General features: G+C 36.2%; 3 protein-coding genes across 5 annotated transcripts; 1 reads left to right on the top strand and 2 right to left on the bottom strand.

The window, feature by feature from the left end:
• Window positions 1-12,115: 12,115 nt before the first annotated feature.
• On the bottom strand, window positions 12,116-13,213 carry LOC126709445 (major pollen allergen Ole e 6-like). The gene is made up of 2 exons (XM_050409692.1): window positions 12,724-13,213; window positions 12,116-12,290 (listed from the first exon to the last, which is right to left on the bottom strand). Exons 1-2 carry the CDS (start codon window positions 12,923-12,925, stop codon window positions 12,265-12,267), a joined length of 228 nt encoding a protein of 75 aa, XP_050265649.1. The 5' UTR covers window positions 12,926-13,213; the 3' UTR covers window positions 12,116-12,264.
• Window positions 13,214-14,411: 1,198 nt separating this feature from the next.
• On the bottom strand, window positions 14,412-16,156 carry LOC126709851 (non-specific lipid transfer protein GPI-anchored 16-like). Of its 3 annotated transcripts, XM_050410208.1 has the most exons (6): window positions 15,743-16,154; window positions 15,612-15,638; window positions 15,408-15,467; window positions 15,280-15,339; window positions 15,145-15,204; window positions 14,412-14,886 (listed from the first exon to the last, which is right to left on the bottom strand). In XM_050410208.1, the coding sequence occupies exons 1-6, from the start codon at window positions 16,071-16,073 to the stop codon at window positions 14,687-14,689; spliced, it is 738 nt and encodes a 245-aa protein (XP_050266165.1). In that variant the 5' UTR covers window positions 16,074-16,154; the 3' UTR covers window positions 14,412-14,686. The 3 variants fall into 3 exon arrangements, with proteins under 3 accessions (XP_050266165.1, XP_050266166.1, XP_050266167.1); XM_050410209.1 differs by lacking the exon at window positions 15,280-15,339 and having other exon boundaries at window positions 15,743-16,155; XM_050410210.1 differs by lacking the exons at window positions 15,145-15,204; window positions 15,280-15,339 and having other exon boundaries at window positions 15,743-16,156.
• Window positions 16,157-16,816: 660 nt separating this feature from the next.
• LOC126709777 (non-specific lipid transfer protein GPI-anchored 5-like) lies at window positions 16,817-21,424 on the top strand. Its single transcript, XM_050410115.1, has 5 exons — window positions 16,817-17,252; window positions 17,475-17,570; window positions 20,409-20,726; window positions 20,834-20,878; window positions 21,064-21,424. The coding sequence occupies exons 1-5, from the start codon at window positions 16,982-16,984 to the stop codon at window positions 21,192-21,194; spliced, it is 861 nt and encodes a 286-aa protein (XP_050266072.1). The 5' UTR covers window positions 16,817-16,981; the 3' UTR covers window positions 21,195-21,424.
• Window positions 21,425-22,380: the final 956 nt, after the last annotated feature.

Genomic DNA, 22,380 nt, shown 5'->3' with positions numbered 1-22,380 from the left:
TGTTGTGTTTGTACACCGTAGGGTTTTGTGACCAAGCATCTTCTCGATCTTCATCATGTGATGAACTGAAGAACTTTGTAACCAACAACCTTCTCTAGTTGGTGATTGAAGTCGCATATTAGGATCTGCGTAATTAATTAGTCACGTACTAGGAGCCATGTATCAAAAGGAGAGATTGTCACTACAGAACAAGTCCAATTAGGTATTGGGGTAAGGGTTCAACTATAAGTTGGTATAATGTACTGGGATTCCTTTACTTGTAATCGCTTGTTTTGATAATAGTGGATTCTCGAGAGTGGTGACCTTAAAATCACCCAGTGAGGTTTTTGCCGTGTTGGTTTTCCTCATTCGTAAACAAATCACCATGTCAATTTATTTTCCAATGCATACTTAGTTTAATTGGTGATTTGTTTGTGCTACCACGTATTTGCATGTCAATTTGATTAATTAATAAACTTGGCTAATTAATCAATTAATTCATCACAAGGGGTCAATTCGTTTTTAGCCTATCATGACAGATGTATTCTAAGAACCTATTCAATGGGTCTTTAAAAAACGACGAACAACTAGAAAAGCAATAAAATGGGGTAAAGAGAAGGAGACTTACGAAGGGAGTCAACGGTTGCTTGTTAGTCCAAGTGACGGATTGCTTATTGGTTAAAACGATGGATGAGCGTAGCAACAGAATAACTTAAGATCAACTTGGGATCACAGCTCTCAAGAATTGAAAATAAAGTAAAAGGAAAAACTAAGGGAGGAAGAACTATTTATAGAGCGAAGGAGCGCAGTATAAGAAGCAATGCTTTTGATTAGAAATGAGACCAATCAAAAAGTGCCACATGACATCTAGCATTCATTCTCAGAGCTAACTACCCCATTAATGTCACACTCTTCAATAAAGCAATTAATGCTCATAAAAACCCTTATTACCCTAAGACCCGTCGATCATAGCCGATGGGACCACAGAGTATGGGGCAGCTTATAAGGGTATTTTTGGTAATAAAATTGGGACCCATAAACAAACAGAGGCCGTCAAGGAAAAGGCCGATGACTTCAGAGGAACCATCGGCCCCATAGAAACCGTGGGCTTCCTAAGGAACCAATGGCCATGAGGATAGATCAAAGACGAAGCTGACGGGTGCGCCTCCCTATCAGACCGATGGAGGATCCCTTAACTGACAAAGGACCCCTAATTGACGAAGAGGCATACCAATGAGTCCTACATGGCCTTATGTGGTCTACACACATATTCATATATGGAAACATCTTACGTATCACGCACAAAGACCCTACCACACGACTTTCACCTTCCCAGAATGGAAAGTATCCCTAAGATCTTGATAGCATTAACTCCACCATCTCCCTATAAAGAAAATCCCCCTATTCTTGGGATCTAGGGCTCTTCCCCACCACTATATAAGCAACAGTTCTCTTTCTTTCCTAGGTACGCAGAAAATCTCTAGCTCTCTCACTATAAAGTTCTTGGAAATTTCTCATTCACTGACTTAACCTTCGGAAGATCTTTGACTAGTACCCCATCGGTGCTTTCTGTTTGGTTCTTGTTTTATTATTCTTCAGGTACCCATCAGAGCAATCAGGAGCCATCAACTCACTAACGATTTTCGTGCATCATCAAAGTTTGTAGCAAAATCTTGTCTTTCTTAAAATACATTTTCCACCAAAACAAAGTATAAAATCCAAGTCTGCTTGGCTAAATTGCCTTAGTACCGTTATTAAGCTTTGGCCGAGTAGACTCACGTTAGCATTACTTACTTGTTGGCTCATTGCTATTATTCAATGCATGGGAGAATCCTTAAGCTAACTATAATGTAAAAGTGAACTATAATGTAAAAGTGAGAAAGAATCCCTCTCATTTAAATCCTCCAAATGTCTTTAACTTTTATTTAGACGTAATAACATTTAAAAAAAACTAATGAACTAAAAATAATAATAATAAATTAATAATGCAAACCACACAAAATCAAATTAATGTCATGTATATCACATCTTAGTAAAAATTTACATTTAAAATTTATCTATATATATGATAAGTAAGTTTTGGTTTTAATGGAGGGGGAATGCTTTGGGATAACATTCCTTCTCATTTAAATTCTCTTTAAAACCAAAACTTACTTATATATTTAGATAAATTATAAATGAATTATTCTTGGTAATCCTCCTAATATAAATGAAAGTAATAAGGCTAGTGGGTATATAGTACTCCCAAAGTACCATAAATACGTATTTTTCACTCTCACATAATAATGAGTCTTATTAATTAAATTCATAATGGAATCCACAATTAATTTGAGGGGGAAAATAGGTATTTATGGTCATCTAGAATATTCTATAATATATATATATATATATATATAATAGGTGAAATAGAGAGAAACTCAAATTGCAATTCCAAATTAGAACTCTAATTTTGTGCCATGTGTCTACATCTATATGGCGATCAGTTCATAATTATCCTTCCAATCGTTTAATTAAAATCTGAAATTGAAGTTGAATTTTGTTCCATGTGGCTAAATGTATGTGGGTCCATTCTCATTAAAACCATTTCTATGTATCGGGTCAAGTGAGTTATTGTGCTAATTAAGTTTTTTCTTGATTTTGCAGTCAAACGTGAAAACCAAAGAGGTTATTTTGATACCCAATGAAATCACTGATTTCACAAGAGACGGGGAGGGAGAGAGTCGTAGAGATTTCTTTGGAAACTTTCATTTAATTCTTTTAATAATGATTGTTTCCTCCTTTGGTTCAGACCTGCCAGGTCCAAGCACTGCAGCATTTGTGATCGCTGTGTTGCTCGCTTTGACCATCATTGTGGATGGATGGTAAAATATCAAACTATTTTGTTTATTATTTTTTAATCTTTTGTAGTGAGATGGTTTGTTTTTTAATTGTTAAATATTACTCTCAATTTCCACTTAGCTCTTCATTGGTGCAGAATAATTGTATAGGGGAGAGAAACACTGGCTACTTTATGGCTTTTCTTTTGTGGTGAGTAATATCTGATTTGCAACAGAGTTTATACTGTCTAGATATATGCTATGGTAAATAGGATTCTCTGGCTACATAAAATAGTTCATTATTTTAGTTAGTGCCTCCTTAGAAGATGTTGATAATGAGGGGTAGCAAATCTATCTCTACAGCTAATGTTATGAGATGGGCCTTTGAACAAAGCTTTAATTTTCTTCGGTTTGGAAATTTGACCATTTAATCCTCATGTCCAAGATTGTGAGGTGATTAGGAAAAACAAGACATACTTTCTATGCTATATAAAACTTTTGAAATTCATGGCACAATAGTGGAGAAGTTCCAAACTATTTTCTTAACTTTCGTTCCAAGTTTTAAATAGCGTCAATCAGTGAGAAGTTTCCTTGATGTTTCTTCTATATTTTTGTATCAATTATTGTAACTTTATTTGAGATGTAAGGCAATATGTTGTATCTGTTTATTCTTCTCTGATTTTTATGTTAAGATTGTTTTTCAGGTTTTATTTATTTTACATGCTTCTTTAACAATTTGCAAGCATTTCCTTCTCTGCATATATGGAGCAATTACCATTAGGCTGATTCTTGCTAGACGATTAAAAGAATTAAGAGTTATATATATTCTAATTGGTAAAATTCTGATTTGCATTATATAATTTCAAGTTTATGACTTAGTTGCATCTGAGCCTAAATGTGACATCTTTTCCCCGTTTATTTGTTGCAATTTATTATGGTGTAGAAAATTCTTTTTTAAGTTTAGCTCCACATGTTGTATAGGTGAGTGCTCTATTTCCCTACTTTTTCTGTCATGATTTGATATCTCTAGATTCCTCCTCAACTAAAGGTCCGCTATGAAGAAACTTAAAGGAAGAATAATCTTTAATTGCTTTAAGGGCATATTTGAATTCTTCTCTATCCACCTAGCACCTCCCCCCCTATAAGTTCTTAGTGGAGGGTGAGGTCATAGGTTCAAGACCCACTAGGTGCAATAAAAAAAAGAATGTTTCAGTAAAGGTTTATTGTTGTCATGCTGATGATTGATGATTAATGGCATTGAAAATTATTTTTATAGTTTAGCTCCACATGTTGTATAGATGAGTAAGTTTTTTCTTGATTTTGCAGTCAAACGTGAAAACCAAAGAGGCTATTTTTATACCCAATGAAATCACTGATTTCACAAGAGACAGGGGGAAGGAGAGAGTCGTATGGCACTGTGAAGGAGAGATTAAGGACCACCACCATGTTAGACCATCTCCCACCTTTAATCCAGCCTCTTCCCACCAATATATATTGCCTGAACCACTATTGATACAGGTTTCTTTAAACAATAAAAATTGGTATCAAATATGATTTAGGTTTTGTTATTTTGGGTTGATTTTTATTAATTTAGGTATTTGGGTTATCAGTTTTGATTAAGCTTGAATGACGAAGAAATAAAGGGCATGATCAAAGACGTTTGAAACCCATTTAGCTTAGGGTTGACAACCATTGAAGGTATTGCCAAGAAACAAGGAATTTTCTTTGCTTAAACGTGGTTTGGTTGTCATCCTGTGTGATGTTCTTTTCTTCTTCTTCTTCTTATTTCAATTCATTCTCTGAATTTTATTTAGTGTTTTTTTTTTTTTTGATCATTTGTTTTTTAATTCCTTTTAATTTTGGTGTCCTTTTTTTTCTTCAAATTTCCATATCTACTGGTTTGGGTGTCAATGTTAACTTTCTAATTTAATGAATACTCCAAACTGGATTGAGTATTGCAGACCAACTATTTGATTTGTATTACCCTTTTCTTATTATAATTATGATTGTTGTTTGGAATGTAAAATTGTATTATTTTATTTTTCTATTTGTCTACAGGGGACAAGAACGAGGCACTCCATACATATAGCAAAACTCTTGCAAAGGTCTATTTCTACCCTCTTTTGTGAAACTTTATTTCTTCTGCCATCGCACTACCAGAGCCATTTTTTGGGTAGGTTCCTTTGACTCTCTGTTGATTCGATTTTAATATCATTTATCATTGATTTATTTCAAGTATATATTCCCTATGAGATCTCGACTGCACTCTTTGTTAATGTTTATTTATTTATGGGTTTGTAGGTGGAAAGGCCAAGCCTTTGAGGCAGTCCAAAGTCCAGGAAGAATGGGTACGGTTAGGTCTATTTTTCCCTTTATTGAAATCCTATGAATTTAGACTTAACTAAGCCTTTTAAACATGAATAAACTCATAATTAATAATATATCCATTCTCGTGCGGTAGCACGGGTTACATACTAGTTTTCTATAATATAGATAGTCAAGCACATTGTAATAGTATTTTACCTATTATCAAAAGTGAACATCATAAACTGAAACTCTCTAAAATAATAATAATAATAATAGCATCAGGAATCTTTGGCAATGCTTCTTTTTCTCATTTGATAATTTTATTCTTCCTCGTAATATATTATACATAATAAAATGAGCTATAAGTCTAAAAAAAAAAAATGTGCTATATTATTAATATATTACAGTGGAAGTTTAATTAATAAACCATAATATGATGTCAAATGCCTTAAAATTTTTAATAGGCTTCAACTTTGTGCTTCTATATCTAAACTTAAAAATCATAAAAGATTCAATTAAAGTATATTATGCTTCGAGTTCCATTCAACTACTAAATCCTGTATTTTTTTCTCGCCCTAGTCGCTCTCTGAGTTGCCCTAGCCGCTCTCTGGGTTGCTAGAACGTAGAACTTTGTTATCTTCCCAGGAATGATAACTCATCCCCTCTGTTAATCTTCCTTAGCAGTAGGGCCTTCCTGACCACCGTAATCCTCCCCGTGTGGTCTGCATTTTTTCTCTTTACTCCTTCATTCTAGCATCAACACCATGGACGATATTCTTCAAGACTGGAAAAAATTATCCCTGACAGAGGAAGAGGACACAAAACTCAGTCTGTCAAAGTCGAAAAACCTTCGCAACAAGGAGTTTGTTTTGGCTGCAAAATTCCTTACAAGGAGAGCCTTGAACGTGGAAGCAATAAGCCGCACCTTTAAACCACTTTGGAGAGCCAAAAAAGAATTCAAGGTGCGTGAGGTTGGTGACCATATCCTTCTGTTCGTATTTGAAGCTGAATCAGATGCGGAGCGGGTCCTCGCCAATGAACCTTGGACTTTCGACAAACATGTCATTCTGTTACAGAAGTTTGACGGATCAACTCCGGCGAGATATTTGCGATTTACTAAGCTAAAAATCTGGGTACAACTCCACGGATTGCCGATGCGAATGCTTGATTCAGACACTGCAATCGAAATAGGAGAATCAATTGGCCAAGTAGTACCATTCGAAAACTCCAGTGATCTGGTTGGCGGTGACTTCATACGCATCCAAGTAGAAATCGACATCTCGAAGCCTCTGCGCCGGGGTCGCCGAATTGCACTGGAAGATGACGAAGAGAGCTGGGTTTCTTTCAAGTACGAGAAACTCCCTAATTTCTGTTATTGGTGTGGATTAATCTCACATGATGGAAAGGATTGTGATCATTGGTTGGCAAAAAGAGACACGGAAAAAACAGAGCCTCACGAATATGGACCATGGATGAGAGCGCTGCCGTATAATCCTGGAAAAAGTCCGTTCGTGGTGGTTCCTGGCATCGACGATGGCTTGGGTGGCGTCCCAAAGCCAACTCAGCGTTCAAACTATGGAAAGCCCACTGAAACGGTGATCAACTCTGCCAGGGAAGAACAGGTCCGATCTGGTTCAGGGAAGAAGGACGGCGCTGAACATAATAATGCAGAAAAATGGGAAAAAAGTGACTCAAGGGAGCAAACCTCGCTGAATGGCCAAGAATCTCGCAACCCATTGTCTGAGGTAAGTATCTCTAATTCCAATTTAACTGCCTGCCTTACTGATAATGCTGCCTTTGAAGCGCAGATACAGGAACTTGACTTAGAAATCAATAAGTTTGATAAGCAAGAGGCACGTGTGGAAATTGACTCTATAGTTGCACCATTAGCCACACCAACCAATGAGAAGCCTCCTACCCCGTCCATGCAAAATCTTGAAGCACAAGATCAAGCACATCACGTGATGGACAACTCCCTTCCATTTGTTCAAGGAAGCAAAACTTTGCGGACTTGGAAAAGATTGGCAAGAGACAATCCCATGGAGACTGACCCACCACAAAGTCCCACGGCAAAAAAGAGAAACAGAGAAGAAGAAGTAGAGTATCTTCCCGAGTTACCCATAAAAAAAACACAGGTTTCAAAGGGAGAAAGCAAACAAAATCTAATGGCGGAGGCTGCTCAGCAGTCCCGCCAAGCACAATGAGTTTTATAGTTTGGAACTGTCGTGGGCTTGGGAACCTGCGAACAGGAAAAGAGCTCGAGGTAGTGATTCGGGCAAAAGATCCCTCCGTTGTGTTTTTAGCCGAAACATGGGCAGATGAAGCTAGGCTAAAAGAAGTACAAAGAAGCATCAAGTTTGATAACATGTTTTATGTGGAAAAAAACCCTAGAGGTGGTGGAGGTTTAGCTCTTTATTGGAAAAACTCCATTGATGTCTGGGTGGATTCTTTCTCCAAATACCATATTGATTCCATAATTAACAAAGGCAGCGACGAAGCATGGAGATTCACAGGTTTCTATGGTGAACCGGCTACACACAAGAGAATGGAAGCTTGGAATAAAATGAGGTTGCTCAACACTAGACATAATCTTCCCTGGCTTTGTGCTGGGGATTTCAATGAAATCACAAAAAGTTCGGAGAAGTTGGGAGGAAATAATAGAAGTCAGGCTCAGATGCAACTTTTCCGGGATGTTATAGATGAGTGTGGATTTCTTGACCTTGGATATATGGGAGAGCAATTTACTTGGAGAAAACATTTTGCAGATGGTCATTCTTTGTGGGAAAGACTGGATCGTGGGATGGCTAACCATGAGTGGTTCATGAAATTCACAGGCACAAAAATCCACCATCTGCACTCAGACTCTTCGGATCACTCTCCTTTGTGGATCTCATTGGATGGGTTAGACATTCCATCTTATGCTAAACCATTCAGGTTCGAAGAGGTGTGGCTCTCTGATCGTGGGTGCTCAAATATTATTGAATCAGTTTGGTTGTCAAGAGGAGAAGAGGAGGATCGTGATCATGTCATGCATAAAATTGATAGATGTGGTAAAGAACTCCGAATATGGGAGCGGGAATGCTTTGGGAATGTCAAAATGGTACTGAACCGAAAGAGGAAGGAATTTAAGGAGGCTGAAAAAATAGCCATGAGAACTGGAAATAACCATCACGTTCGTGAGTTGCAAAAGGAGATAGCGGAACTGGTTGATAAAGAAAATAGACTCTGGTTCCAAAGAGCAAAGGTTACGTGGGCTAAATTCGGGGACAGAAATTCAAAATTCTTTCACAGCTATGCGTCCCAGAGGAAGAGAAAAAACTTGATCCGAAAATTGAAAGATCCAAATGGCCGTGTGATGGACACTAATGAGGACATTGCTGAAAACCTGGTACACTACTATCAGGACCTGTTTCAGTCAAATAATCAACCCTTCTGCCCCGTGGCTACAAACTCCATTCAGAAAGTTATCTCTGAGGATATGAATTCCATGCTCTCATCCGAATTCACTCTCTTGGAGGTAAAGCAGGCCACCAGCCAAATGGCCCCACTAAAAGCACCAGGACCTGACGGTATGCCTCCTCTCTTTTATCAACATTATTGGAACTTAATTGGACATGATATTTCTCATTCGGTGTTGCATTATCTTAATTCTGCATCTTTACCTGACCATCTAAATCACACTTTCATAACTCTCATTCCAAAGAAGAAAAATCCTGAATTTGCCTCTGAATTTAGACCGATCAGTTTGTGTAATGTTTTGTATAAAATTTTCTCAAAAGTGCTAGCAAATAGACTTAAGAAAATTTTGCCTAATATCATTACTGAAAATCAGAGTGCTTTCACAAAGAGTCGACTTATTTCTGACAATATTTTGGTAGCTTTTGAATCTTTACATAGTATGCAGAGACACACAGGGAAGGACAGCTATATGGCTATCAAGCTTGACATGAGCAAAGCTTATGACAGAGTGGAGTGGGATTACCTGTCCTCAGTCATGGAAAAAATGGGGTTCAATGAACATTGGATCCGCCTTATGATGCTATGTGTCAAAACTGTGACATATTCCATACTGGTAAATGGGGAACCCAAAGGCATGATCACTCCAACAAGAGGCATTAGACAAGGAGACCCTCTCTCGCCATTCCTATTCTTACTTTGCACTGAGGGTCTCAATGGGCTGATCAACCAAGCCTCTCAACAGGGCCACATAAAGGGTTATGCGCTTTGTAGAAATAGCCCAAAACTAACCCATCTTTTGTTTGCAGATGATAGCTTGTTGTTTTGCAGGGCTACCATAGAGGAGTGCCAAAGAGTCCTGGATATTTTGGAAGTTTATGGAAGATGTTCAGGACAACAGATTAACCGAAGCAAGACAACGATCTTCTTCAGTAAATCTACTTGTGATGATATCCGAAATCAGATAAAGCTGGTACTGGGGGTTCCAGAAATTGTTCAGTATGAGAAATACTTGGGATTACCATCTCTGGTGGGCAGAAACAAAAAAGCAAGCTTCAATTACATAAAAGAGTGAGTTTGGAAGAAACTACAGGGTTGGAAGGAGAAACTCCTCTCACAGGCAGGAAGAGAAATTCTAATCAAAGCTGTTGTCCAAGCTATCCCAACCTATACCATGAGCTGCTTCAAACTCCCGTTGGGTCTTTGCTCAGAAATTGAAAGTCTAGTACGGAAATTTTGGTGGGGCCAAAAAGGTGAAAGGAGGAAAGTGCACTGGGTGAAATGGGAAACACTCTGCCTCCCAAAAAAGGAAGGTGGTATGGGCTTTAAGGATCTAGCCAACTTCAACGATGCTCTCTTGGCTAAGCAAGCTTGGAGATTACTTCATAATAAGGACTCCCTATTCTATAGAGTCTTTAAAACAAAGTTTTTTCCAGATTGCAGCATCTGGGAGGCACAGGAAACTAGCACCGGTTCGCATGCTTGGCATAGCATCTTAAAGGGAAGAGATGTTCTTCTAAAGGGTGCAAGATGGAGAATTGGCTGTGGAGAAGCCGTGAGCATATGGAATGATGCATGGTTACCATCCTTAGAACACCCACGAGTTTTATCTGATATTGTTCCAGGCTTTGAAAATGGGAGAGTGTCTGACCTCATCAATCCACTCACAAGAACATGGGATCACAACTTAGTGCATGGATTATTGTCTCCAGATGAAGCTGATTTAGTTCTCAGCATTCCATTGAGCCGTATACCTGTGGAGGACAAGATCATTTGGCCCTTCACCCCATCAGGTAAGTATACTGTAAATTCAGGGTCAAAATTTCTAACTAAATCCAATTTTGTGCAGAATCCTTCAGCCAACCAGCAGCGGCAAAGTGGTATTTGGAACCAGGTTTGGGGGCTTAATGTTCCAAATAAAGTGAGACATTTCATATGGAGAATGTGCAAGGAAGCGATACCATCAAAGCATAACTTAATGAGGAGAAAGATCTTAGTGGAAGACAAATGTGAGCAGTGTGGAATGGAGTCCGAAACGGTGATTCATGCAGTATGGGAATGTACCAAGCTCGATGAAATATGGGAGGTTGTTCCAGGCTTTGAAGACCGAAGACAACATGCCATCTCAAATACTAGAGACCTGATTTCTATTCTGCATGAGAAAAAGAAAAATCTGGAATTAATGGCCATGATAATGTGGACGATCTGGTACCGTCGCAACCAGCTCCGAGTCAGTTCAAATGAGTTCCCTAGATCACAGGTCCTCCAACAAGCAAATCAATTCCTGGCAGCCTTCCAGCAAAGCCAAAGATCCTTATGCCAGCTCCCTATGTCTCCATGTCATCCCCTACAGACACAGTGGAGTCCGCCCCTTATGAATTGCTTCAAACTAAATTTCGATGGGGCTTCTTTTCCGGAGTTGGGTAAGGCTGGATTGGGAGTGGTCGTCCATGATAGTCAAGGGAACGTGATTGCTTCATTGTCGGAACAAGCGCCGCTACCATTCTCCTCAGACATTGTGGAAGCCATGGCAGCTGCAAGGGCTTTGGTTTTTGCTCAAGAATTGGGTATAGCTGAATTCGTTCTTGAAGGAGATTCAGAAGTGGTGATCAACTCCCTTCGCAGCAGTGAAGCCTCTTTCTCATCGTTTGGACACCTACTGGAATCAGCTAAGTCCATGCTTGTGTCAAGTAAGTGCATAAACTTCTCCCATGTACGTAGAAGCGGTAACAAAATAGCTCATAACCTAGCTAGACATGCTAGAAATGTCAGAGGTTTGTCAGTGTGGATGGAGGATGTTCCACCACACTTAGTTGATGTACTCTTCGCCGATCCTGGCTAATTTTATAAAAGTTTTAGTCTTCTTTCTCAAAAAAAAAAAAAAAAAAAAAAAAAAAAAAAAAAGTATATTATGCTTCGATATAACACTTTAAATATATAATACTTCTAACCTATTTAAAATTATTTTAATTAAATTCATCTAAAACTGCTTCTAATTTTATATTTAAAATCTATTTGAAACCATTTTTAATCCATATTTTCTTATAAAAACTTATTATTAGTTCAAATATAAATTTAAATAAATAATTTGCATGTTCTAAAAAATTGGTTGTTCATTTTCAATATAAGTTAGTAATGACTCAATTTTTATAACTTACTTTGAAAAATGCAAACATAAAATAAATTTATTTCATCCCAATAACAAAATTAAGTTGGTTTTTTCTTTTGAGAATAATAAAATAAAGTTAAAAAGAAACAAAATATCTACTTCTTGTTTTTTTTCCTCTAAAAAAAAATAATAATCAAGATTGAAGAACTTGCATACTCTACCAAATAATATCTATATAAGGCCTTTTCAAAAGTTACAAAAATGTAAAATCTACCCTTAGTAATATTCAACTTAAGGGGGAATTTTTAATATACACTTAATTATATTTATTTTTAAATATATTTATGTATAGGATTACAAGTCAGTTCATAAGATTGATAATGTTAATAACACATTGGATGACAATATAGCAATCTCTTTAGAGAAACAAAATATAAAAAGATCACAATTAACAGAATGTCATACGTATTATAAATTGCAAAATGAATACATTGGGATTGGAATGAATGTCTTAAATTAAACAGCACAACTTAATTTATCGCACGATTCATCTCCCTCTATTCCTTTGAGTAAGACTTTGTGCTTCCGTTCATTTGCTCAGGGTAGATTGATGTTAAGTTTTTCTGCACAAAGAACAAACGCATATTAAGGCCGATTCGTATGGTGTCCAAAAATTCCATAGGATTAGGGGGTTTTCATGGAAAAGAATTGGAAAGAAACAAATTAAAAGAGGACCTTGTTACTTGTTTAGTCTATAGAACAATTTTTTTTTTTTTTTTTTTTCACAAGCATTGAGGTAGTAAGTTGCATGTCAATTATATTGTAGACAAAATTCTGGTGTCACTAAGTTACGAAGGCCGGTTTGTATGGCGTCCAAAAATTCAATAGGATTAATGGGGTTTTCATGGAAAAAATGGAAAGAAACAAATTAAAAGAGGGCCTTGTATTTGTTTAGTCTATAGCACAATTTTTTTCATAATTTTTTTTTTCAAAAGCATTGAGGTGGTAAGTTGTCAATTGTAGACAAAAAACTGGTTATTCATTTCTAAAACTTACCAGCAAGCTCTTTTTCACTACAGTCATTATCACACTTCTTTTCACAGAAGGTGTTACCATTGCCTTCACCCAAGCATCCTTTGCCGCAGTTGGAGAAGCATCCCTTGAACTTGTCCAACTCAGCAGCCTTAGCCTCTTGAAGGCTGAATGCTGCAACGACAACAATGCACATGAGAAACACTGCAACGAACTTGTTAGCCATTCTCTTAATTTGCTTATGTGTATGTGTGTTAAATTTTTTATATTTTTTTATGCTTGCCTTTTCCTTTTTTTTTTTTTTTTTTTCAGTGTTCCATTGACAATGGCGTAGAGGGTATATATAAGGGGCTTGTAAGGCTGTCGTTTTTTTGGATACTTCCTAGAATTATGGGATGATTTGTGATTAAAAGTATGGTTGATGTATAGGATTTGCTAAACTTGGGTTGGTGAATGATTCAACTTTGTCCAATTTTAGCGTTTGCTTAAGAAATCATTGGAAAATCGGTCTTTACGCATCTTTGGTTGCAACCACTTGTAACCAAATCTCTCTCTCACGCACAAGTATGCTCAATGATAAATGAGTTCTTTTATGACCACAATTTTTAGATGCGTACACGTATTTTCTTAAGATAAATTAGATGCGTGGAAGGAACCCTTGTGAAATGGCGTCTGTGTCCACAAGAACTAAGAGCAAGCTTAGCAGCTCTACTGGGACTTGCAGCCGCAGCTTCTTCTTTTGACTGCAAGATAGAACTTCATTGATATAAAAACCGTATGAATAAAAGGGAAATCTCCCAGACAAACAAACATGGGGTATCCATATGTACAATCCACAGAGGCATGCAAAGTTCTGTTCTGGATGTGTTTGTTTACCCTGAAAGCAGGAACAATTCCTTGCATTACAAATGGCCCGTGCACGCAGTGGACACCACACCAATATATGTTTTTTTTTAGAATTATGATTGAAGTTTAACTTTACCATTTTCTAACGGTTTAAACTTTTAAGACTTTCCGAGCATTTTAGGTCAACAATCACTAATTTACTGTATACATTCATCTACACCATTTTCTAACAGTTTAAACTTTTGAGATTGTAAGAGCATTTTAGGTCAAAACAGTCACAAACTTACCATGTACATTCATTTACGTGGGAAGAATGTTGTTGCACACCCTCCATGTGAAGACTTTAAGCTTATTTGAAACATCTAACTTCCACAATTGTGATTAGGATATCTAGTAGTTGTTGAGATTGGTATGAAAATTTTGTTGTGAGACTTGGCCATCTAATTATTGTTGACTTTTAACATCTTGAATATGTTGTGTGGGTACCATTTAATTATATATATGAGCAAAGCTTCCATCAACTACTCCATTGTATTGGATGGGGATAACACAGTTATTTTAAATACATGACGTGCCTATGTGCATGGATTTTCAGCTCACAAGAACACGCAATCCAAACTCTCCATGCATTGAATGTACCTTCATGGATGAAGCGAGTTGGTGGAAATCCCAACCTGGAGGACTATTGCTTAGAAGTTGAATGCATGAATGGTTATTGATCAAAGAAAGACATGCTAAAGAAAGAAAAAACATGAAAGATCTAAATTAAGGGATATGGAGTAAGTGACTATTGGTGGTACTGGTCTGAAATTGAGCTTGTTATTAAATGAGATGTAAAACCTAAGGATGTAAATAACTCAACATGATATTGTAAATTTGATGCGCCATTGAATGTTTTTATAAATGGATCTCAAATTTGATACCCATTTCAGTATTGCATCAAACAACCAAAGATACTTGACATACAATGGCCCTCATGGAGCTCCAAACAAATCTAAAAGAAGTATATTCTCAACCCTGAGAAACAGAGTCAAATATTTATTGAAGGAAGGACTACAAAAACAAAATAGGAAGCAACTTTAGTAGTACTTTTTTTTTTTTTTTTTTTTTTTTTTTTTTTTGAGATAGAACTTAGCAGTACTCAAAACACCATAATTCCAACAAGTAGTGCTAGGAGAGGTGCTGGGGAAACATAAGATGAAGCAGATGCTGGTGGGGTCAGCACAGGTCGAATTCCCGGATTTGTTGTGGGTGCTTTTGTTTCCACTGGTGGAGATGCTGGTGTCAATTGCAGAGTTGTGTCAGATTGTGGTGCTGGAGCTAGTGCCACTGCCTTAGAAGCTGTCCAATAAAAAATTTAAATGAAAAAAAGTTTAGGTGTCAAGCAAGATTACACGTGACCAATCCTGATTAGTCTACTAAGTATTCATAGCCAACCCTAAAAATTTGTGACTAACGTTTGATTGTTGTGTTGTAGTTAAGGAATCAAGCATAACAATATTGGCGACTTTGTTTCCCATTCTAGTTTCAGAGATATATATATTATAACAATACTCTTTCAGTGAAACGAATATTATTGAAATTTCAGAACAGAATTACCTCGTGGACTCAAAGGAGAAGCAGCTATAGGTGAGGAACTTGGTACATGTGAGATAGGACCTATCAAGAAAGTTCACATTGCTTATTGTAAGCACAAATCACAAATGTAGACGAATTGAAATTTAAGACAGTTACCTCGTGGACTCAAAGTAGATGCAGCTATAGGTGAGGGACTTGGTACATGTGAAATAGGACCTGTCAAGAAAGTTCACATTGCTTATTGTAAGCAAAAATGTAGATGAATTGAAATTTAAGACAGTTACCTCGTGGACTCAAAGGAGAAGCAGCTATAGGTGAGGGACTTGGTCCAAGTGAGACAGTACCTGTTACGAAAGCTCACATTGTTTAAAGTAAGCACAAATGTAGATGTGAAATTTGTGTTTTACTTGCTTCTTTGCCATTGGATTTTTCAATTTTATGTATCTATGTATAGAAATATATATTAAATCATAGGAATTTTTTAGTACCCGGAGCTGGTAGGGGTGCACTGGAGGCTGCAAAATGCAATGAATTGCACCATCAGATATCTTTCACATTTCAAATGAACTCTAAGAGTCATTAAAAAGTTCAAATTCAGATTAGATAATGTGATTCACACCTTTGCATTGTACGGGCACGGCCATGTTACATGCTTGTGGAAGAGAAAGTGCTAGAGTTCGGTTTATAGGGAGTACAGGCACATTGGCGGTTAGTACGAGACAAGCACAATCCACACTCGTGCTGGTGAGTGACTGCAAGGAACTGCAACACTCAGATGTTGGTGATGAACCATTATTGCTACTTCCAGTAATGAAATTAAAACATGGGGTAAAGCTATTGATCATTGATGTTGTACATGGTGTCCTAATCTGCCCTTTAACTAATATTGCTGAAATGACTAAAAGAGTTGCTGATATTGCAATAAGTCTAGAACCCTTGATAGTCTCCATGAGTTCTAGGAATAAATCAACTACAAATGGTCTTCAGTCTGCAATCTGTGAAGAAATGGTTTGGTTTGGCTTTGGTTATTGATGAGGTGTTTTATACATATAGGATCTAGGAAATTTGGAGGGAAAAAACAGGTAGATTTGACATGGGTTTTGGAGTTGAACTACTCTTAACTAATACTCATGAGTGAAGGAATCCTTATATTTCTAGTTAGGTAGGTTTGACATGTCAGATATATAACTTTTTGTTTTTATTTTTGGTCAATAGGAAGTTATAAATTTTTTTTTTCATTTAAATTTTGTTAATGACTCAAGTAATGATATCATAGTGCATAGTCGAACTTGGTCTACAACCTTATGTCTTGGACTTGCCGGGCATTTAACTTTGTATGGAAATCTGGATTATGCAATTGAAAGTGATGCAAAAAAAAGGTATTCATTAACAACTCTCCGTAGCAATAGAAAAAAAAAAAATCAATTGTTTGATCACAGAGCTTGCAGGTTTTACTATTTGCTATTGAGTGGGTATATTGAGATGATTGATCCTAACTAATCTAAATTTAGATTTTAGACATATTCTTACAAAGTTTTGTCCTTAAAAATGTCTAAATAATTGCGTATTTTCTTTAATGTCGAGAAGTTCTTAAGTTATCATGACAAGTACTCCTAGTTTAGTAAGAGTTGGTCACCCAAAAAATACCAATTCCTTTGTCCCTTCCAAACAAGTTTGCCATATAAAAATCTCATCCTTCCCTTATTTTCTCAACTAAAATCCATATCTCACTATCCTGAATATTGTTCACAGAGTTCATCTATCCTCACTTATAGACATTTCAGGCAGTCAAAAATTCCAACATTAGTAAATTGCTTTTAAAGGAATTGAAAAGGGTCTAGTCCTGGTCCTTGTGGCCATGTTATGGAGTGGAGACAAGGCTCAGTCAGGTTGCACAAGTGTGCTCTCCAACCTGGCCCCATGCCTTAACTACATAACTGGAAATTCATCGACCCCATCATCATCATGTTGCTCACAGCTCTCTAATGTTGTTCAATCATCCCCACAGTGCCTTTGCACTGCCCTTAATGGTGGTGCTGCCTCATTGGGTATTAATATAAACAAAACTCGAGCTCTGTCACTACCTAGTGCTTGTAATGTGCAAACTTCACCCATTAGCCAGTGTAAAGGTAAGCTCAAGTTTCACATATACTTATGCTTATGGATCGTTGAATTAAGCCGATAATATATTATACCCACACATTTTTTGCATAAAATTGCATGTTGTTATTGTTTAAAAGTACGAGTATTTTCTTATTAATCCTCGTAAAATGAATGTCAATTTTCATTTTGGTCCTTGTAAATTGTTTTTCCTTTTTTGTTTAACAACTCACTATACTATGGTGAAGCAGGTGCCAACGGAACTCCACCAGTTGGTTCTCCAGCAGATTCTTCTGATGAAACACCTGCAAGTGCAACTACCACTTCAGCATCAGGCATTCCTTCAGGTATATATAGCATGATACATGTGTTCAAGTTTTGGTATATTTTTTCTCCAAAAAAGAAAAAGAAAGACATATTTAGGGAACAAGCTTCCATATTTAGCTTTCATTTGACATTGTGTCATGCACATATTGTCCAATTAGAAGAGTTCCATAGATAAAATATCCTATGTTATTGACACAATATGAAATTGTTATGTCATGACTCTACCAGGACTGCAATTGTTATTGAAACAGCATTGTCCCTAATCGTCACCTTTTCAAAACTTAGTTATATGTTGAGACAGGTCTCCAACAAGTTACATGCACTTGTCAATGATTTTTTCCTTTCTTTTATTTTATTGCTAATTTTTCTATAGACTGATGTTTTCATTTCAATGCTTGTATGATTGCCGGAGCAGGGTCAAAAACAACCCCATCAATGAATGGGGGTTCTTCTGATGGAAACACCATCAAAGCACCTCTTCATTTCACGGTTTTCCTGCTCTTCATTGTCTCTTGTGCTTCAACTGTCACAATGTTCTGAGAATTAGTCTTCCATAGGGATTTCCTGTTCTAGTTTTAGAATAACTCTTTGCCCACCTCGTTACGATGTTGAAGATGATCCTTGCTTTTACTTGGAGGACTGTGCTTGTATTATTTAGTTTTATTATTTGATGCAATAATAAGGGCTTCTCTTTGTCTCTATTATTTGTTTAAAGACATTATCTTAACTAACCAGACCAGATATCAACCATCATGTTCAAACAAGATAAAAACAAAGCCATAAAATTATAAAAAAAGAAGTTAGTTTCCAAGAAGGTGCAGGGACAAGAATGTTGGAGTTCACAATAATATCTTACAGTCATAAGATGGAATGGTTGTAAAATTCCAATTAAGCGCATAAGAATAAATTGAATGAGTCCCTTGGAAATTCAGCCAACATTTTTTTTTTTTTTCTGAAAGAATGAAATTCAGTTTATATTATACGTTTCAAGTCAGTGCAAAAGATGGACTATCCACCACAATATATAGCAAAACTTCAAAACCAATATATCATTTTGTGAAATCATGAAATTTTTGGTACTGCCAAATCTGGAAATGGTCCAATTTTTATGATGGTTATGGCCTGCTTTCTGAAATTTGTACCTTTGAGCAGAATCTTAAAATATAATCATAAAAATCTCATTTCCATTGCATGCCTATTATACCATGTCTAACACTTCCATAATGTTAGTGATTAATGCCAACAAAAAATTGTGTAAACATACAAATTCGAAGTCATGTGACAGAAATCTTTTCTTGGAGTAAGCACCATGGAATTTCAAAACTGCAGAAACTGGAAACTTGGAAGGAATTCCAAACTGTGGACAGTATGTAGATGTTTTCAAAGCATCAAATACAAAAATAATAGTCTGCATCAATAATTAACCATTGTGACTGAATTTTTAACTGGGAAAAAAACTAATACATTCAAGATTTCCCTGCAAAACTATGATATTGATGTGGGTTTGTTTTTAAAATGGTCTACTATTGAGTTTAGGTCTAATGTCCTCAGTGAAACAAAATACAGTGCTTCCTCCTTCCAAGACTTGAGACAGATACTTTATCCAATCCTGGCATAGATTTAGATAATATTGGACATAGGAAATTCTCAAATTTTTAGAGTACAGACATGGGAAACAATATAAGAAAATCAAGGAAATGGCATATTTTTGCAACTATTTAAGGAAATGAGATCCCAAGTTAAGCCTGATTTTCTTAGTGCTTTTGAGCATCATTGTCATGATATCCTTAATTAATGCTTTTATAATTATCATAACCAGCATAATATTGAATTCTGTTTGAATTGGGTTCTAGTGTTGCATGCGGTGACTGTCAAGCATAATATCCATGATACTAAAGGGCCATTTCACTTGGTCTTTCCTGTGGTAGTTGAAAAAGAGAAAAAAGTAATTCTACATACACAATCATCTTGTTAGGTGGCAATTTGTTATGATTTTCACATAAGCTCACCATCAACACAACTTTATTGTTTACCATTGACAACTTGTGACTTCAACAATTGTGGAAAAAATTGTGTAAGAAGTTGTGCCTCATTGAAAGTGAAAAAGAGCAACATGCCATGTTGTAAAGAATAGAAGGAGAAGGTATCTCATGCCTCAGATATATGTATCTTATTTCTTATTGTGTGTGGCCTCCACACATACTATAAGAGAAAGGATGATTATATCAAATGCATAAGATAATTATTGAAACACTAAGTGCTAGCTGAATATGAACCAGAATATTCAACCACCGCCTGAATCAGGTTTTGTTAACCTGCATCCAACCACCAGAGTTTTTCAATTCTGAATAAAATTAAACAAGTTTGAACATAATCATGAGGATGGTCGATGCTTCCCTAGATTATTCCTCGTTCTGACCTGCTCATACTGGACCATGGCCCAGCCTTTCAATTTGGACACGTATAGCACATTAGATGTAGAAAACATAGCTCGTTGTACTCCTAAAATTTAGCATGTTTTTCCTGAATTATATTACATAAAAAGATGGTAGTAGAAATACATAAAGAGAAAGGCACAAATAAACAAAAGCTAGCACACTCAAGAAAGACTCAAAAGGTTGACTTTATTATTTTATTTAATAAAGTTCCAAGGATTTAGTTGCTTTCCAAGAATCTGTTAAAATGTAGGAAAAGTTGGTGACCCACATATAAGCCAGATGCCTCACTTATGTTCACAACATTCCCTTTATAAACCACATACAAAACTCAGAAAAGACACAAAAACAGGAGCTTCTTTCATTGCTTATTTGATCATAGACAATATTTTGGCCAGAAAATCTTATATTATCCAATGGCAGATAAAAGAATGCAGATGGTTCTAGCTTTTGTCCTTGTGGCAGCTCTATGTGGAGGATCAATGGCTCAACCGAGTTCAAGTTGCACCAATGTGATCATTAGCATGTCTCCATGCCTAAATTATATAACAGGAAACTCCTCCACCCCCTCTTCTTCATGCTGTACACAGCTTGCTAGTGTGGTCAGGTCACAGCCACAGTGCCTGTGTGATGTCCTTAATGGTGGTGCCTCATCTCTCGGTATCAACGTTAATCAGACTCAGGCTATGGTACTTCCTGGTGCTTGCAATGTCCAGACTCCCCCTATTAGCCAATGCAATGGTAAGAATAAAACCTTCAAACCGAAAATGCAATATGAATTTCAATCAAATATGGAAACTATTTACACTTAGGATGAACTTTCTAACACATTATCTGCAATTGGTCAGCTTCATCTCCAGCAAACTCTCCTGCAGGAACACCATCTTCTTCAGGTACAAAATTTGAGTCCAACTTACATTAGTTCCATACTGGAATAAAAATTGGTCCATTCTCATAATATTAGCAATATGTGCTGAATGTGAAACAACAAAAGTATGCAGCAGCTTAACCTATGAAATTTTGGATTTTATGGTCACATGTACATTAACATTTTAGTCTTGTTACTCTATTGGTGCAGGAAATGGATCTAAGACAGTACCGTCAACTGGTGGGGACACATCAGATGGGAAAACTACCGAATTGACATCTTCTCTGCTTCTCTTCATAGTTTTCATAGCATCATATGCTTTGACTTTCACCATCATCTGAGCTATATTACTGTGTTTCTAATCTACTATCACCATACATATATAGGAGTGTTGTAATCTTATATGATTTTTTGGTATGTTCCTTTGGTCAAAGGCAGCATATCATTATACTCTTCTTTTTTTCTTTCTTTTTTTCGGAGTTGGATTCATTTTATTCCCATTTTGGAATAAATTTTGTATGAATTTGGAGAAATCCATTGCATAAAATGGAAGTGAATAATTATTAATCTATTGTTGCGATAAATTTACATACACAATTTTCATCAAACTTTTTTATAAAAGCTGAGATGATAAGTTGTGGATGATATAGACAAATAAAATAATAATAATAATGGTGGATCCATGTGAAAATTAATAACAACTTGTTACCTCAATAAATTTTTATAAAAAAAAAAAATCGTGTCTTTAACATTACTTGGTTTGTTAAGAGGTCAAATTAAAAATACTGCACCAAACTTTCTGATTAAGATTCTCAAGAAAATAATAATAAAATAAACTCAGCCAAAAGTTACAAAAAGAAAAGGAAAAAAAAAGGGGTTCAATGATGATAGATGCATTGATCTATATCAGAAGCTTCCGGCAAGGTCAATTTTATCCCAACAACATAAAATATTATACAGCAAAAAAGGGAAACCATATCAGCAAGCAACCTCAAAATCAGGGAAGTTTGACCCGCAAACCATTGCTGGTTAAGGTCTTGTTCTTTTAGGATTTGTTGCTCTTTTAGACTTAATTTTATTTAATTCTTTCACATACACGCATACTTGATGTAAGGTCCAATTCCTAGTCAAACAAAATGACCTTCCAAATGACCCATTAACCACGTCTTAATGTCTTATTAATCATTGGAAAATAGCCCTACAACCCCTCAAAATGTTGACATTATTAATCATGGGCAAAGATTATTTTTATCAACTTAATTATTTTACTATTCAGCTTATTTTTGCTACTATTTATGGGTTCTATTGCACTTTTTGGTATTACTTATGGGTTATACTGTATTATTTCAGCTAATTTAATTTTATCTTTATTTACACTACTTTCAGCAAAAAAAATTCAATTTCAATGAAATAAACGAATCCCAAATGAATACCATATGTGAGCAATTCTCATTACACTATACTATATGTAAAAATTTTGGCCGTCCCTCTTGGATTCGGTGCCTGAGTTTTGACATTGGGATATAA

This window comes from Quercus robur, chromosome 12, assembly GCF_932294415.1.
Source record: "Quercus robur chromosome 12, dhQueRobu3.1, whole genome shotgun sequence".
NCBI classification, from domain to species: Eukaryota; Viridiplantae; Streptophyta; class Magnoliopsida; order Fagales; family Fagaceae; genus Quercus; species Quercus robur.
This window is presented reverse-complemented; position numbering and strand designations above follow the sequence as displayed.

Bases quoted from the DNA above. Each gene is read 5' to 3' on its own strand.
- LOC126709445 (XM_050409692.1), bottom strand. From the start codon at position 12,925: ATGGCTAACAAGTTCGTTGCAGTGTTTCTCATGTGCATTGTTGTCGTT. The intron at 12,291-12,723 runs GTAAGTTTTAGA...TTCTTTGTGCAG, and splicing joins TAGTGAAAAAGAGCTTGCTG to AAAAACTTAACATCAATCTA.
- LOC126709851 (XM_050410208.1), bottom strand. From the start codon at position 16,073: ATGGAGACTATCAAGGGTTCTAGACTTATTGCAATATCAGCAACTCTT. The intron at 15,340-15,407 runs GTAACTGTCTTA...CTTTCTTGACAG, and splicing joins TTCTCCTTTGAGTCCACGAG to GTCCTATTTCACATGTACCA. The intron at 15,205-15,279 runs GTAACTGTCTTA...CTTTCTTGATAG, and splicing joins ATCTACTTTGAGTCCACGAG to GTCCTATCTCACATGTACCA.
- LOC126709777 (XM_050410115.1), top strand. From the start codon at position 16,982: ATGTTATGGAGTGGAGACAAGGCTCAGTCAGGTTGCACAAGTGTGCTC. The intron at 17,571-20,408 runs GTATATATAGCA...ATCCAATGGCAG, and splicing joins AGCATCAGGCATTCCTTCAG to ATAAAAGAATGCAGATGGTT. The intron at 20,727-20,833 runs GTAAGAATAAAA...GCAATTGGTCAG, and splicing joins CCCTATTAGCCAATGCAATG to CTTCATCTCCAGCAAACTCT.